This window comes from Gigantopelta aegis, chromosome 8, assembly GCF_016097555.1.
Source record: "Gigantopelta aegis isolate Gae_Host chromosome 8, Gae_host_genome, whole genome shotgun sequence".
NCBI lineage: Eukaryota > Metazoa > Mollusca > Gastropoda > Neomphalida > Peltospiridae > Gigantopelta > Gigantopelta aegis.
This window is the reverse complement of record NC_054706.1, coordinates 6,472,357-6,487,579: the sequence shown is the minus strand read 5'-3', so window position 1 is coordinate 6,487,579 and position 15,223 is coordinate 6,472,357. Positions and strand designations below refer to the sequence as shown.

The following is a 15,223-nucleotide window of genomic DNA, read 5'->3' as shown; positions in this document are numbered from 1 at the left end:
CCTGTCACTGTACTTCAGATTGAAAGTATCGACTCGGTGTATGGCACACATCTGTTACAGTATGGGGGAAAAGTATACCACGATGTGGGAGAAACCTTATGCTTTACGTCTAGTGTATGCCACGGTATGAGGAACACATACGATATACATGTACGTATACTATGATATAGGGGTAAACGTATAACACACATAAATGTATAGTACGAAAAACAGAAAACATACGATAACTACGGGGTCGGGGAATCGTATGGTATACATTTACGTATATTACAGTGTGGGAAATACTTATGGTATCTAAGTACGTATTCCACGGTATGAGGAAACACATATATGATAGACATATTATATTACAGGATGGAGAAACACCTCTGTCACTGGCACTACGGAGTGGAAACCCGAACTGTGTCATGTTTGCCAAAGCTGTGGCTGATGCTACCATGGATAAAACCAGCATGAAAATTCTCAAAAGTAAGTTTGTGTTAAATGTAATATTACTTATGTTGGGTACATGTGACAGTTTTTACATTTGTTTGTGACTGACAACTACACATCAGTTGATTTTACAAATAACCGTTATAATAATGATATTGCGGATTACCAAAACTGTGTAACGGTCCTATTTGCTATCGATACTAATCTTCATCTAACAGCATCTCGTTCATCAAATAGCAGTACACAATGTTTGAATAATAAAATGTATGGCTCCTGGTGTTACAATACATAGTATCCCACAAGCAGTTGAAGAAAGAGTCACTTACGTGCTGAGAAATTGTAATATTTCTTTACTCTCGGCTAGAACCAGTTTACTTCAATCGCCATTTATCCATTCGACAATAAAATGTGAACTAACCTACGAGATGAAAGTCGAAATTGTCAAAACAAATCTTCTTTTGGAAAAGCAATGAAATCTGAAGAGAAGAGAAAATGAATTGGATACCAAGTCAAGAAACGGGTACAGTGATTTGAAAGCAGACTTATATCGAGTTGGACTGATTCCTCATGTAGTTGTGGAAATAATTTTGAAAACAATTTTCACATTTTCTGTGAATGCATTTTATATGAAAGGCAAAGACACATTCTATGGAATTCATTGCAAAGATTTCAGCCAATAAACTTACAGTTGATTTAAATGATAAAAAAATTCTAAGTGAAGAAGACAATAAAGAAATATTGTTTTTCCATGTACATATATATATAAATGAAAAAAAAACGTTTTCCTTAATTAGTAAATTATAATGTAAGATCGTTTTTGTACAGCCTCTACGTAATCAGATTGTTTGTGTTTTGATTGTAGCAAACCTGCTGTCTGATTATCAAACACATAGATAACTTTTATTGTTTCTTTTCTTTTCTTCGTTCCTTCTTCTTTCATTCTTTAACTCTTTCAATAATATTAATTTCTGTTCATATTTAAGTTGCATACATATATATACTGTCGTGATATGTGTGTATTATGGAAAAGGCCTGATAAGTTGTAAAATGTGTGCCTAATCCATTTGTTTTTCAAAAGCAATAAAATATATTTTAAGTAAAAACTCGAGAATATCAAAATTATAATGCACAGCGTGAACAGTAGTTTTCACAAGAATCCTTTTCAGTCATGATACAGAGAACAAAATGTATTTGAAAAAAAGAGTTCATATATAAATTTTATTTGGATCGTACTGGTGAATGCTGTATAAAAATGATAAACCTACCATACCTATTTCGTTTTCCGGAAACACATGTTTTAGGCCTTATAATAAGTTGTATAACAAAAAGTACTAAATACTGAACACTTGAGGGTGGGTGTGTGTGTGTGAGAGAGAGGTGGCACATATCCACACGGTTTATACGGGCCTGTACCCAAAGTAGACAGTATAATAAAAAAGATGCATTTAAGTATGCAACACGAAAGTGTTTTCACTTATATTTGTTTTCAATCTGATTTTTACATGTTCCGAGAACAATGACAAAACAATCGATTCCCTATACCTGACATGGCGCTTATATATATATTTAGTTCTGATATCGAGCTATAAAAAGAAATGACTGATAGAATTAATATGCTAATTCGTAAATTAAACCCTTAAAGGATGGAAAAAAGAAATATTCTATTTAACAACACACAACACATTTTTATTTATTATGATATGGCGTGGACATGAGCTCCAACTGGCTGCTGTTAGATCCACATGTAATAGTGGAGCTAATTTTAATTAGATTGGCAGGCGCCATGTATATAACAAAATCGAACTTACATTATATTGTTATGGTTTTAAAGCCGCCCACCCTTATTATTGAGGAACGGATCTTTTTGTTTTGAAAAGAGAAACAGAGAGAGAGAGAGAGAGGGGGGGGGGGTGCGGAGAGAGAGAGAGAGAGAGAGAGAGAGAGAGAGAGAGAGAGAGAGACGCGGAGAGAGAGAGAGAGAGAGAGAGAGAGAGAGAGAGAGAGAGAGAGAGAGAGAGAGAGAGGAACAACAAAAACCAGGACTACCATAGATGTTTATATAGACTGGATGCGGCGCGTGCGTACGGTCCAGCAAAACAATAAATAAATGGGAATACAACAGTTTCAATGAGAGCGTGTAGACTGGATGTGTGAGATGCGTGTGTCTACAAAACGTATGCGGCCAGCCGCAATAAAGTAATCGTATATGGTTTATATGCCCAGAACGCAAGTCGCAGACGCAACAGTCGGATCGCATGTATGTGCCTTTGGAGTTTTTTTAAAAGTATAAAGTGGCTTTTACGTGCGGTTTGCGTCTTGCGTTTTTCGTGCGGCATGCATGTTTTTCTAAATTGATTATATAACGAATTCTACCGCATGGCATAATGACAAAGATGATAATTTCTCCTTCTTAAAAGTTTTAGATCATTATTATTAAATATAGCAGAAAACACAGGTACATGGAAAATATACGAAATCTGATGCATGCAGTGCCAGATTAAATAGGTAGTAAAAGGGTAGCATATTACATACACATACCCACCCCACCCTACACGACACATACTATCCTGGCCTTACATAATGAGTAAAATAAACGAAACCCTATTCTGCCATAAGCTTACATAGTGACAAAAATAAACTAGCCTATAATTCAAGTCAATAGGCCTAATAACCGTGGCGTTCCTTTGTTAAAGTTAGTTTGTTTTGTTTAACGACACCACTAGAACACATTGATTTGTTAATCGTCGGCTGTTTGTTAATTTTGACTTATAGTCCTAGAGAGGAAACTCGCTTCATTTTTCCATTAGCAGCAAGGGATCTTTTATATGCACCACCCCACAGACATGATAGCACATATCACGGCCTTTGATATACCAGTCGTGGTGCAGTCGTGGTGTTAAAACAAGATACATATCGTTCTATAGAGCTACGCTATTTAATTTTCAATTTTGTCAAGACCACCTAATGTCAAATTTTAATTTATATTTAAAAATGTAAACAAAACATTTAAATTCCAAAATATTTCTCTATTAGTTTGTGAAGACTGCCCCAGAAAATGAAAGTACCATTTAAAAAAAGAAGAAAAAAGAACTATTCACAAAAAACACTCTAAAAGATACACCTATAAATTTTCAGGAACGAGACGTAGCCAGTGGTGCACGGTCGGTCTAGAATCGAAACTCGTCAGTACCTCAATATTTGTCTAAAATAATTATGTAAGCACGGATTTATTTATTTATTCTAACGGTTAAGCGAAAATTAAAAAATCGGTCAAAGGTCATTCCAAATGTATTTTCCGTATAATGCTTTATAATTAAAATATTGTCACAGTGTAACATTTACAACTATATTCAAATCCAATGTACATATATAGGTGTTCAATTAATTGTTAGTGTATTACCTGCCATTCATGCATTTACTTAGTCTTTAGTTAAGAAAGGGCTTTCAATAAGACCAATTAGTGTGAAACTAAATACAGCATTTACTGAGTCTTCGGTTAAGGAAAGGCTTTCAATAAGACCAATTAGTGTGAAACTAAATACAGCATTTACCGAGTCTTCGGTTAAGGAAAGGCTTTCAATAAGACCAATTAGTGTGAAACTAAATACAGCAATCAAAAGCACTGTGGATTTTCATTTCATTTCATTTCAACTTATTTTCGTGCTTCTATCCTATTAAGGTTCAAGCACGCTGTCCTGGGCACACACCTCAGCTATCTGGGCTGTCTGTCGAGGACAGTGGGTTCGTCGTTAGTTGGTTAGTGGTTAGTGAGAGAGAAGATGGTGTAGTGGCCTTACACCTACCCATTGAGCCCTTAAGAACTCGCTCGGGGTTGCAGCCGGTAACGGGCTGCGAACCCTGTACCTACCACCCTGTTGTCCGATGGCTTAACCTCTGCGCCACCGATGTGACCACATATAATCGTTCGCAAATATCAACGGTGCTTGCTGTCATCCGAAGAAAGGTAACTCCAAGCCTTTCCGAAATTTGAAAGCCTTTCCAAACGTCTTTTTTGAGTTCTGAAACTTGGTAGTATGATTATTTGGAGCAGTATTCACACACTAACAGAGAGATATTTCGGAAAGTTTGAAGTTTTATTAAAATTGTGTGAAATTTAAAATGAAAACTTTAAATTTCTCTTCTTGTAGAGTTTAGTTCTGAAACTTGGTACTATGATTTCCTTTATATTAAAAAAACCTTTAAAAATTATATGGTAACATTTAAATATTTTCAAGTCTGTTGCCTGATGGGTTTTTTTTTTATTCTGTACTTCTGAAGTGTAGAACTGCAGTTCTCTGGGACAGCTTCCACCAACTAAGTAATGAATATTTCTTTTAAAAAAGTAATGTAAATAAAGCTGCCGCTTAAAATTGACAATTTCTATTTTCTGGACTTTTCATTCATTAGTTCTGAAAAAAATATTACAATCATGGCAAATCCACCAAAACTAACAAAGATCACAAATTTTATAAAATCTATAGGTCGATTAATTTAATTTGATTTGAAAGTTAGGCAAGAGATGTAGGAGAGAGAGGTAGGGAGAGAGAGGGAAGGTGAGAGAGGGAGTGGGAAAGGAGAGAGAGAGAGAGAGGTAGGGAGAGAGAGGGAAGGTGAGAGAGGGAGTGGAAAGGAGAGAGAGGTAGGGAGAGAGAAGGATGGTGAGAGAGGGAGTGGGAAAGAGAGAGAGAGGGAAGGTGAGAGAGGGAGTGGAAAGGAGAGAGGGGGAGGAAGAGACAGAGAGAGGGAGAGAGGGGGAGGAGAGAAGGAGAGAGAGACAATGGGAGAGAGAGAGAGAGAGGGGGGAGTGGGAGAGAGAGAGGGAGGGAGACAGGGAGAGAGAGAGAGAGAGAGAGAGAGAGAGAGAGAGAGAGAGAGAGAGAGAGAGAGATTTATCTCAGTCGGTAAAACACTCGCCCGAGGTGCGATGGATCAGAGGATCAATCACCCTATATGGACTCGGATTGTCTCCCCGTCCCAAGAACTATCGCACGACTTATACACCAAATGTCATGGTGTGTACTGTCTTGTCTACGAGGCAGTGCATATAAGCGATTTCTTGCTATTTTAATGGCAGGAGTAGCCTATATGACGGCAGCGGGTTTCCCCTATCTCTTTCTTTCGGCCTTTGGTGAAAATAGCCATACGCACGATACCAAATAGCTGTATTTAAAAACGTGACGAAGCCTCGTTAAAAACTATTCCTTTTCTTTAAGACATGAAACTGATACCAAATGTCCTTTTAGTCGCTCCATGCACATACAGACATTTTGGGTTTAAATGTACCTCAAATCTGACCAACCAGACATTTTAACAAGACCGTTACCATCTCGTAAACCAATGTTTCATAAATGTCAACGATGTTTACCACCAATGAATGCAGCGGAAGGGATGTAACTCTAAACATTTCAACCATTATTTTCATATTAGAGTTGTACCCCTTTTATAGGGTTTTTGTTTTTACCTCGTCCGGCCTCAGACCACAATTAATTTCGCTATATGTTTCTATATATAGCCTTAGTGGCTATAACATTTTTATTAATATCAGCAGGTCCATGGATTTTTGTATGGACCTTTGTCTGCCTGGGGGACACATACCCTGTTGTCCAGCTCTTTCTCCCAGCATACTTGGTTTAAACAAACACATCCTCTAAACCAGACCCCGGGTTGGGCCCTGGCCTCCAGAGGCCGAACCCTAGGTGGACATGCTCGAAACCTTCGTGGTACATGAGCATGTAAAATGTTTACGGATCGGATCTAAACCAGGCCGGTGTACACCCATTTTACACAAAAAGCACTAGTTTTGCATGGGCCGGAATTACCACAAACAAGTCTTCAGTGTCAACAAGTTACACATGTTTACAAACTACATGCTCTCCCCTGTCACTTCAGTCAAATAGTTGCCACTTCATAGCTGTCTGCCATGAAATAATCGCAGTCAAACAGCAAACTACTTGCGCGGACAAATTTCCGGATGGGAAGATAACTGTAACATGAGGCCGTCTGTTTTACCAAAGAACTCTACTTCACGAGTGGACAAAACAACGATGCTTTAGATATCTATCTTCTAACACAACATCTATGTAACATTTGTTAATTTGCAGAATGTGTGGTTCTTTCTACGTCCGAATATTGTTACATACCCGATATATAGCTGGTATTCAAAATAGTGCAACAAATGGACACTCAAACCAAAAATGTATAACCTACCGTACTCGCTAAATCCTGATTGAAGTACTTGCATCATTATTAACAAAATAAACAACACAAAACATTTGCCCGCCATTTTAAATTTGCTAAATAGAGGTAAGCAACGCGCTCTACACATTAAGAAAAGTATTGACTAATTTAGTAGTTACTGCATCCTCATAATTTCGATATTTTTTCATTTTACCGTTCTTCTACTGTCACTTTGTCCGCACGAATTCCAAAATGTTTTTAGGCAGGCTGCGAATATCTCAAATAAGTTGAAGTTTATTTTTTGCAACGACATCTCTAAAGAATATGAACTATCGGATGTGAAACTTTTAGTAATTTCACACGTACGATTTAGAGAAAACTCGTTACATTTTCCCAGTAGCACTTTGCCACAGACAGCACAGCACATACCACGTATTTTGATATACCAGTCGTGGTGCACTGGTGGTACGAGAAATAGCCCAAATGGGCCCACAGACTGTGATCGATCCTAGACCAACTGGGCATCAGGCGATCGAGTTACCATTTGGCTACGTTCCACCCAGCTACTAGAAGGAAGGAAGGAAATGTTTTATTCAACGACACACTCAACACATTTGTTTTTAATATCACTCTTTACTACTACTACTAAAAACCATTAAGAGAACACAAAGCAGTGTGTATATTTGAATACCATTTTTGCTATAAACTTAGCCTGCAGACTCTAATCTCTGTCTTTTTGTGTCTCATATTTTGAATCATCCCAGGAATATATATTATAAATAACAAGTGATACTGAAAAAAGTAATTACAAACATTCCAGGCATACATATTACATTAGTGTTGTTTAATAAGAAGTGATACTGAGAAAAGTAATTACACACATTCCAGACATATATATTACATTACTGTTGTTTAATAAGAAGTGATACTGAGAAAAGTAATTACACACATTCCAGACATATATATTATATTACTGTTGTTTAATAAGAAGTGATACTGAGAAAAGTAATTACACACATTCCAGACATATATATTATATTACTGTTGTTTAATAAGAAGTGATACTGAGAAAGTAATTAAATACATTCCAGACATATATATTACATTAGTGTTGTTTAATAAGAAGTGATACTTAAACAGTAATTACACACATTCCAGACATATATATATTACATTACTGTTCTTTAATAAGAAGTGATACTGAGAAAGTAATTACACACATTCCAGACATATATATTATATTACTGTTGTTTAATAAGAAGTGATACTTAAACAGTAATTACACACATTCCAGACATATATATATTATATTACTGTTGTTTAATAAGAAGTGATACTGAGAAAGTAATTACACACATTCCAGACATACATATTATATTACTGTTGTTTAATAAGAAGTAATACTGAGAAAGTAATTAAATACATTTCAGACATATATATTACATTAGTGTTGTTTAATAAGAAGTGATACTTAAACAGTAATTACACACATTCCAGACATATATATATTACATTACTATTCTTTAATAAGAAGTGATACTGAGAAAGTAATTACACACATTCCAGACATATATATTATATTACTGTTTAATAAGAAGTGTTACTTAAACAGTAATTACACACATTCCAGACATATATATTATATTACTGTTGTTTAATAAGAAGTGATACTGAGAAAGTAATTACACACATTCCAGACATATATATTATATTACTGTTGTTTAATAAGAAGTGATACTTAAACAGTAATTACACACATTCCAGACATATATATATATATTATATTACTGTTGTTTAATAAGAAGTGATACTTAAACAGTAATTACACACATTCCAGACATATATATATATTATATTACTGTTGTTTAATAAGAAGTAATACTGAGAAAGTAATTAAATACATTTCAGACATATATATTACATTAGTGTTGTTTAATAAGAAGTGATACTTAAACAGTAATTACACACATTCCAGACATATATAATACATTAGTGTTGTTTAATAAGAAGTGATACTTAAACAGTAATTACACACATTCCAGACATATATAATACATTAGTGTTGTTTAATAAGAAGTGATACTTAAACAGTAATTACACACATTCCAGACATATATATTACATTAGTGTTGTTTAATAAGAAGTGATACTTAAACAGTAATTACACACATTCCAGACATATATATATATTATATTACTGTTGTTTAATAAGAAGTGATACTTAAACAGTAATTACACACATTCCAGACATATATATATATTATATTACTGTTGTTTAATAAGAAGTAATACTGAGAAAGTAATTAAATACATTTCAGACATATATATTACATTAGTGTTGTTTAATAAGAAGTGATACTTAAACAGTAATTACACACATTCCAGACATATATAATACATTAGTGTTGTTTAATAAGAAGTGATACTTAAACAGTAATTACACACATTCCAGACATATATAATACATTAGTGTTGTTTAATAAGAAGTGATACTTAAACAGTAATTACACACATTCCAGACATATATATTACATTAGTGTTGTTTAATAAGAAGTGATACTTAAACAGTAATTACACACATTCCAGACATATATATATATTACATTAGTGTTGTTTAATAAGAAGTGATACTTAAACAGTAATTACACACATTCCAGACATATATATATATTATATTACTGTTGTTTAATAAGAAGTGATACTTAAACAGTAATTACACACATTCCAGACATATATATATATTATATTACTGTTGTTTAATAAGAAGTAATACTGAGAAAGTAATTAAATACATTTCAGACATATATATTACATTAGTGTTGTTTAATAAGAAGTGATACTTAAACAGTAATTACACACATTCCAGACATATATAATACATTAGTGTTGTTTAATAAGAAGTGATACTTAAACAGTAATTACACACATTCCAGACATATATAATACATTAGTGTTGTTTAATAAGAAGTGATACTTAAACAGTAATTACACACATTCCAGACATATATATTACATTAGTGTTGTTTAATAAGAAGTGATACTTAAACAGTAATTACACACATTCCAGACATATATAATACATTAGTGTTGTTTAATAAGAAGTGATACTTAAACAGTAATTACACACATTCCAGACATATATATTACATTAGTGTTGTTTAATAAGAAGTGATACTGAGAAGGTAATTACATACATAAACGTGTAAAGTGATATGGTTATTTTATTAATTCTATTGAGACAGTTTTAGTCACACGTCAGATATATTTCTTAATCTACCAGCTGTGGCAGATTATCGACATGTTGTGTCCGAATCAAAGTCAAGATTGGTTTTCTGTTAAGCCACGTAACAGTAGAAACTATTGATTCTTTACGGGTTGAGCTTGGCTGTGATACTTACTACATGTTCGTATTAAAAAATATCAATATGTGTGGTAAAATCAAGTTTTCACCGAGTGATGTTATTCTCCTCCAGTTATTTGCATAGTGAAAAAAATCAAGTAAATGAACACACGTTGCTTGACGTATACAGCTTTCAATTCCGAGAAAAAAGAAAACGAAAAAAAGACACCCAACCCCACAACAAAACAAGAACATGAACATGAAGAAATAACATTTATTTCTTAAATTAGGGGACAACTCTCGTGTGTATTTCAATTTGCCGACATTTACTTTTAATTTTTTTTTGACATTTGGAAATTTACGACGGTGAAACAGTTATTTTACTTCTCCAGATGTTTAGTAAAACTCCGATCGGAGTCATATTCATTCTTAAAGTGTTTTGCAAATGTGTGTGCAGGCAGGATACGTAATTTATTTTTTAATTGATGTAAATACGAAATAACTTGTTATGCCTGTTATAAAGAAGTTATAAAATTGAAATAGTCAATATTTTTTAGTAATAATTGTTATGCCTTCCGAAAAAAAATCAATTGTACATTCTTTTTAAGATTTTAAAAATATATAATGTGTGTATTATAATATAGACCTATTGTTTCTTTGTTAAAATGATTATGTAATAATAATATATGTATTTTCCCTGCTGTCATGACTCAACTATGGATATAATACTAAACTAATAGACGAAAACAACGATTCCTACCCCAGATATGCTTGTAGCAACGGTCCATTTCATGTCTTTAACATCTCATATCATATACCCCAACCCCATCCAAAAGCCCCAACCCCCACAAACACAAAAAACAGCAATCCGACGGCAACAACAACAACAACAACAACAACAACAACAACGGCCAAAACAAAAGGTAGTAGTTTTACCATGGTTTTGGTGAGTTATTTGTATATAGTGGCACGAGACGAAAATGTCTGAAAACTAGATACATTGAAATGCAATATCCGGCATTTATGACACTTGCTGGTAAATTCTACACCTTTTAAATGCACCCCCCCCCCCCCCCCCCCCCCCACGGCGTATAGGTTTTGAAAAACATGTATATACAAATGTATATCTATGTGCTGAATATATATGAACAACAACAATAATAATGTTGGCTTCCTGTATCACGATGCATGTTATGATGTATTTTTATAGCACCGTCAACCCATTTTACGAATGGCATATAATAAAATAAAATAAAATACATGATACAAGTTGATGTTTGTTATGTAAAACATGAAATGTGTGGTTATTAGTCCCCTGCCGTTACAACCCGAGTTTGTTTCGTCTCCGTCTTTCTGTCTGTCTATCTCTCCCTTAAATATATATTATATAGTTTTCCGGACTTTTTGTCCACAATGATTCAACATAAGGAGCTGAAATTTATTCAAGGACCATAACTGTCCGAAATAGATTTTATCAATTTGTTACAGAGTTATGGCCCTTGAACTTAGGAGACGTTTTGTGAGGCCCACCACCGGCCTCAGTGGTGTCGTGGTTAAGCCATCGGACATAAGGCTGGTAGGTACTGGGTTCGCAGCCCGGTACCGGCTCCCACCCAGAACGTGTTTTCATGACTCAATGGGTAGTTTAAGACCACTACACCCTCTTCTCTCTCGATAACCACTAACGACTAACCATTTGTCCTGGACAGACAGCCCCGATAACGGAGGTGTACAGGCCTCGGTGGCGTATTGGTTAAACATCGGACTACAGGCTGGTAGGTACAGGGTTCGCTTCAAACCAGAGCCAGTTCTTTAGGGCTCAATGAGTAGGTGTAAGACACTACACCCTCTTCTCTGTCACTAACCACTAACCAACTAACAGCTAACCCACTGTCCTGGACAGACAGCCCAGATAGCTGAGGTGTGTGCCCAGGACAGCGTGCTTGAACCTTAATTGGATATAAGCACGAAAATAAGTTAAAATGAAAAGAAATGAGACGTGATGCCAAGTGGTGAACATGTGTTCCTTTATAACCGGTGATCATGTGCCAAATATATGTTATTATGGTTATTAACATGAAAATTTAAACTCGTTAAAATTTTAACTCATTAAATATGCATACTGAATTTGGCAAGTAACTCTTTCGGGAGAGAGAGAGAGAGAGAGAGAGAGAGAGAGAGAGAGAGAGAGAGAGAGAGAGAGAGAGAGAGAGAGAGAGAGAGAGGAGGGAGGGAGAGAGACTATTTATTGTGAACTGTTTCAAACTGATGCGTACATCAGCGCTACTTAATACAGTTACTTGCCTTCATTCACACTTAAACAGTCGGAGCGTGTGTGTGTGTGTGTGTGTGTGTGTGTGTGTGTGTGTGTGTGTGTTCCGTGCAACTGGGAACTCCCCCGCCATAATCCGCCCCTGTGACGTCCTGAAATGTAATGTACTATATTCTACAAGTATGAGTCATGACACATGCAGGCATATGCTTGTTATTATTAATTGTTTTTGAAGCTTTGAGCTGGGTGGTGGTGGTCGAACCCCCGAACCGTCCCTCAATATATGCGTCTGTAGTATACTTTGTGACAATTAACGATATTTGAACGCATCTTGTAATATCAACTGCATTCGAAAGACCCAGTTGCTACAAATAGTTGGTACACAACAGACTGAGTAATCACATTTGTTGGGCCTAGCCGTTAAATCATATTTGTTATCTGCCAGACAACATGTGGCATTTAGTTTTATTTATTTGATTTAAGGAGACATATATATATATTATATTACTGTTGTTTAATAAGAAGTGATACTTAAACAGTAATTACACACATTCCAGACATATATATATATTATATTACTGTTGTTTAATAAGAAGTAATACTGAGAAAGTAATTAAATACATTTCAGACATATATATTACATTAGTGTTGTTTAATAAGAAGTGATACTTAAACAGTAATTACACACATTCCAGACATATATAATACATTAGTGTTGTTTAATAAGAAGTGATACTTAAACAGTAATTACACACATTCCAGACATATATATTACATTAGTGTTGTTTAATAAGAAGTGATACTTAAACAGTAATTACACACATTCCAGACATATATATATATTACATTAGTGTTGTTTAATAAGAAGTGATACTTAAACAGTAATTACACACATTCCAGACATATATATATATTACATTAGTGTTGTTTAATAAGAAGTGATACTTAAACAGTAATTACACACATTCCAGACATATATATATATATTATATTACTGTTGTTTAATAAGAAGTGATACTTAAACAGTAATTACACACATTCCAGACATATATATATATTATATTACTGTTGTTTAATAAGAAGTAATACTGAGAAAGTAATTAAATACATTATATCCCTTTACCCTCCCCTCACAAAAAAGAAGAAAACAAAAAGAGACACGCAGTGTGATACACACCCACACACACACACACACTCGCACACACACATACATACACACATATACATACACACACACACGGACGCACGCACGCACACACATACACGCACGCACACACACACACACACACACACACACACACACACACACACACACACACACACACACGTCGCCATATAACCATAACACACAATCTTCAAAATTATAACGCCAAGCTACGTTTTGTTAATTGTTGACCGGTAAAGAGATAATAACAGCCAGTGCACAAGACCGTTATCATAATCAAAGTTGTATCTCTGTACAAAGCAGAATCCGTCATGACAATGTCGTGAAAACTACCATGGGTCGACTGTCACGACACATCAGTCCTGACCTGTCCGCAGGAAGACGTCTACTGTCAACACTGGTTCCATACATTGGCATCTGTTCAGAACTCCGTGGACATATCTATAAATTGTGATGGCTTGAATTCATGAATGACTATCGAGCTAGTGATATTATCAAATGTTCGCGAAACGTAAGCATATCCTGCCCTAACCTTTCAGAACTTCCTATTCACTCTCTTTAGTGCGGGATACGAAGTTTGGTTATTGTAAAGGTTTTGTTTTTCAGATTGTTACTAATTTACTGATCAAAATTATTCGAAATCGCACTGTTTTGCTTATACCGTATATGATTCATGAAAATGCTAAAATGTCAACCTGAAATCTGTATTAGCTTTATGATACCCTGTGACTATATACAATGAGGTATAATAAATATGTGTTGTCCAGCAGTGTCAATATGGGACGAGGATATTGCGATTAAAACTTGTAAATCTGAACAAAAACCGTTTCAAGATGAAGACCGTATCTCTGCACAATGCAGAGTTGAACGGTAATTTAGCAAGTGATTGATTCCATGAATCTTTAACCAGTGCCTAGACTATAGGACGACAGCCACTCCCGAGGAGATCCTTTACAAGGCAAGCCATCCTTCTTCACCACCAAAAGAGGACAGCCACTCCCATATTAGTTTACTAAATTAATACTAGCACAGGAAGGAGCTCATTATAGATGAAAAAGTATGCACAAGTTCAAAATATGGAATTGCATCAGTCATCATTTTGGTCAGTGATGCATTTAGTGATGTATCTAGTAGATATATAGCCTCCAAATGTCCACCATAAAGCCTTTGTTTGAATGCCCTCAGGAGTCCATGGACATCATAACCCAGATGAAACAACTCTGTGCCAGAATGATATTGCTTTGTTTGAAATCTGCATACAATAATCATGCCCTAAGGTATCTTAACCCCCACTCACAGCTTATTGCCTTTTTAGTGTTGGGAAACAAGAACGACTGCTAATAAATATAAATAGGTTAGCTTGAACAGTTGGACTGTCAGCTGTAAACGTTTGTCACAATGCAAGAATGGTAAAAAAGAAAAGAAAAAAAATAGGAGCCACCCCACATTTCAAAACTTTACAGGTTCGCAAGCCAATTGTCAATAGATTTGACAAATCGTAGTCCAACGTGCTGCTATACAAGAATGTTGTATGTTACCAACAGCTGCGAAACGGACCGAGAAAGAAATCTGTGACACAACTCATAATGCCAGAATATTTATAGATTTGGGTCCATTTATTTTTAAACGTTTGCGAATCAGGTTTTTGGGTGTGTTTTTTTTTTTTAGAGAGAAAAATAATTGAGCAGCGATCCGATGATTAAAGAAATAGTTCCTGTTGACAAGACAGGACAGATACTGATTATTAGATTGTGACAGTATTCGTGGGTTAATAATAATCACTCAAAAGCAGAATGTGGCTAGTCAAATTCTAAAAACGAAATCATCAGTCCAGTAA

The 15,223-nt window shown here is 35.0% G+C and overlaps 1 protein-coding gene across 1 annotated transcript in view; it reads left to right on the top strand.

The window, feature by feature from the left end:
- The first annotated feature begins 92 nt into the window (after nucleotides 1–92).
- The window catches only part of LOC121378892, a 158,100-nt gene continuing 142,969 nt past the window's right edge, over nucleotides 93–15,223 (top strand). The window contains exons 1-2 of the mRNA XM_041507255.1: nucleotides 93–150; nucleotides 354–468. Of these exons, the coding sequence (XP_041363189.1) occupies nucleotides 127–150; nucleotides 354–468 (139 nt within the window). The 5' untranslated portion in view covers nucleotides 93–126. The remainder of the gene's footprint in view (nucleotides 151–353; nucleotides 469–15,223) is intronic.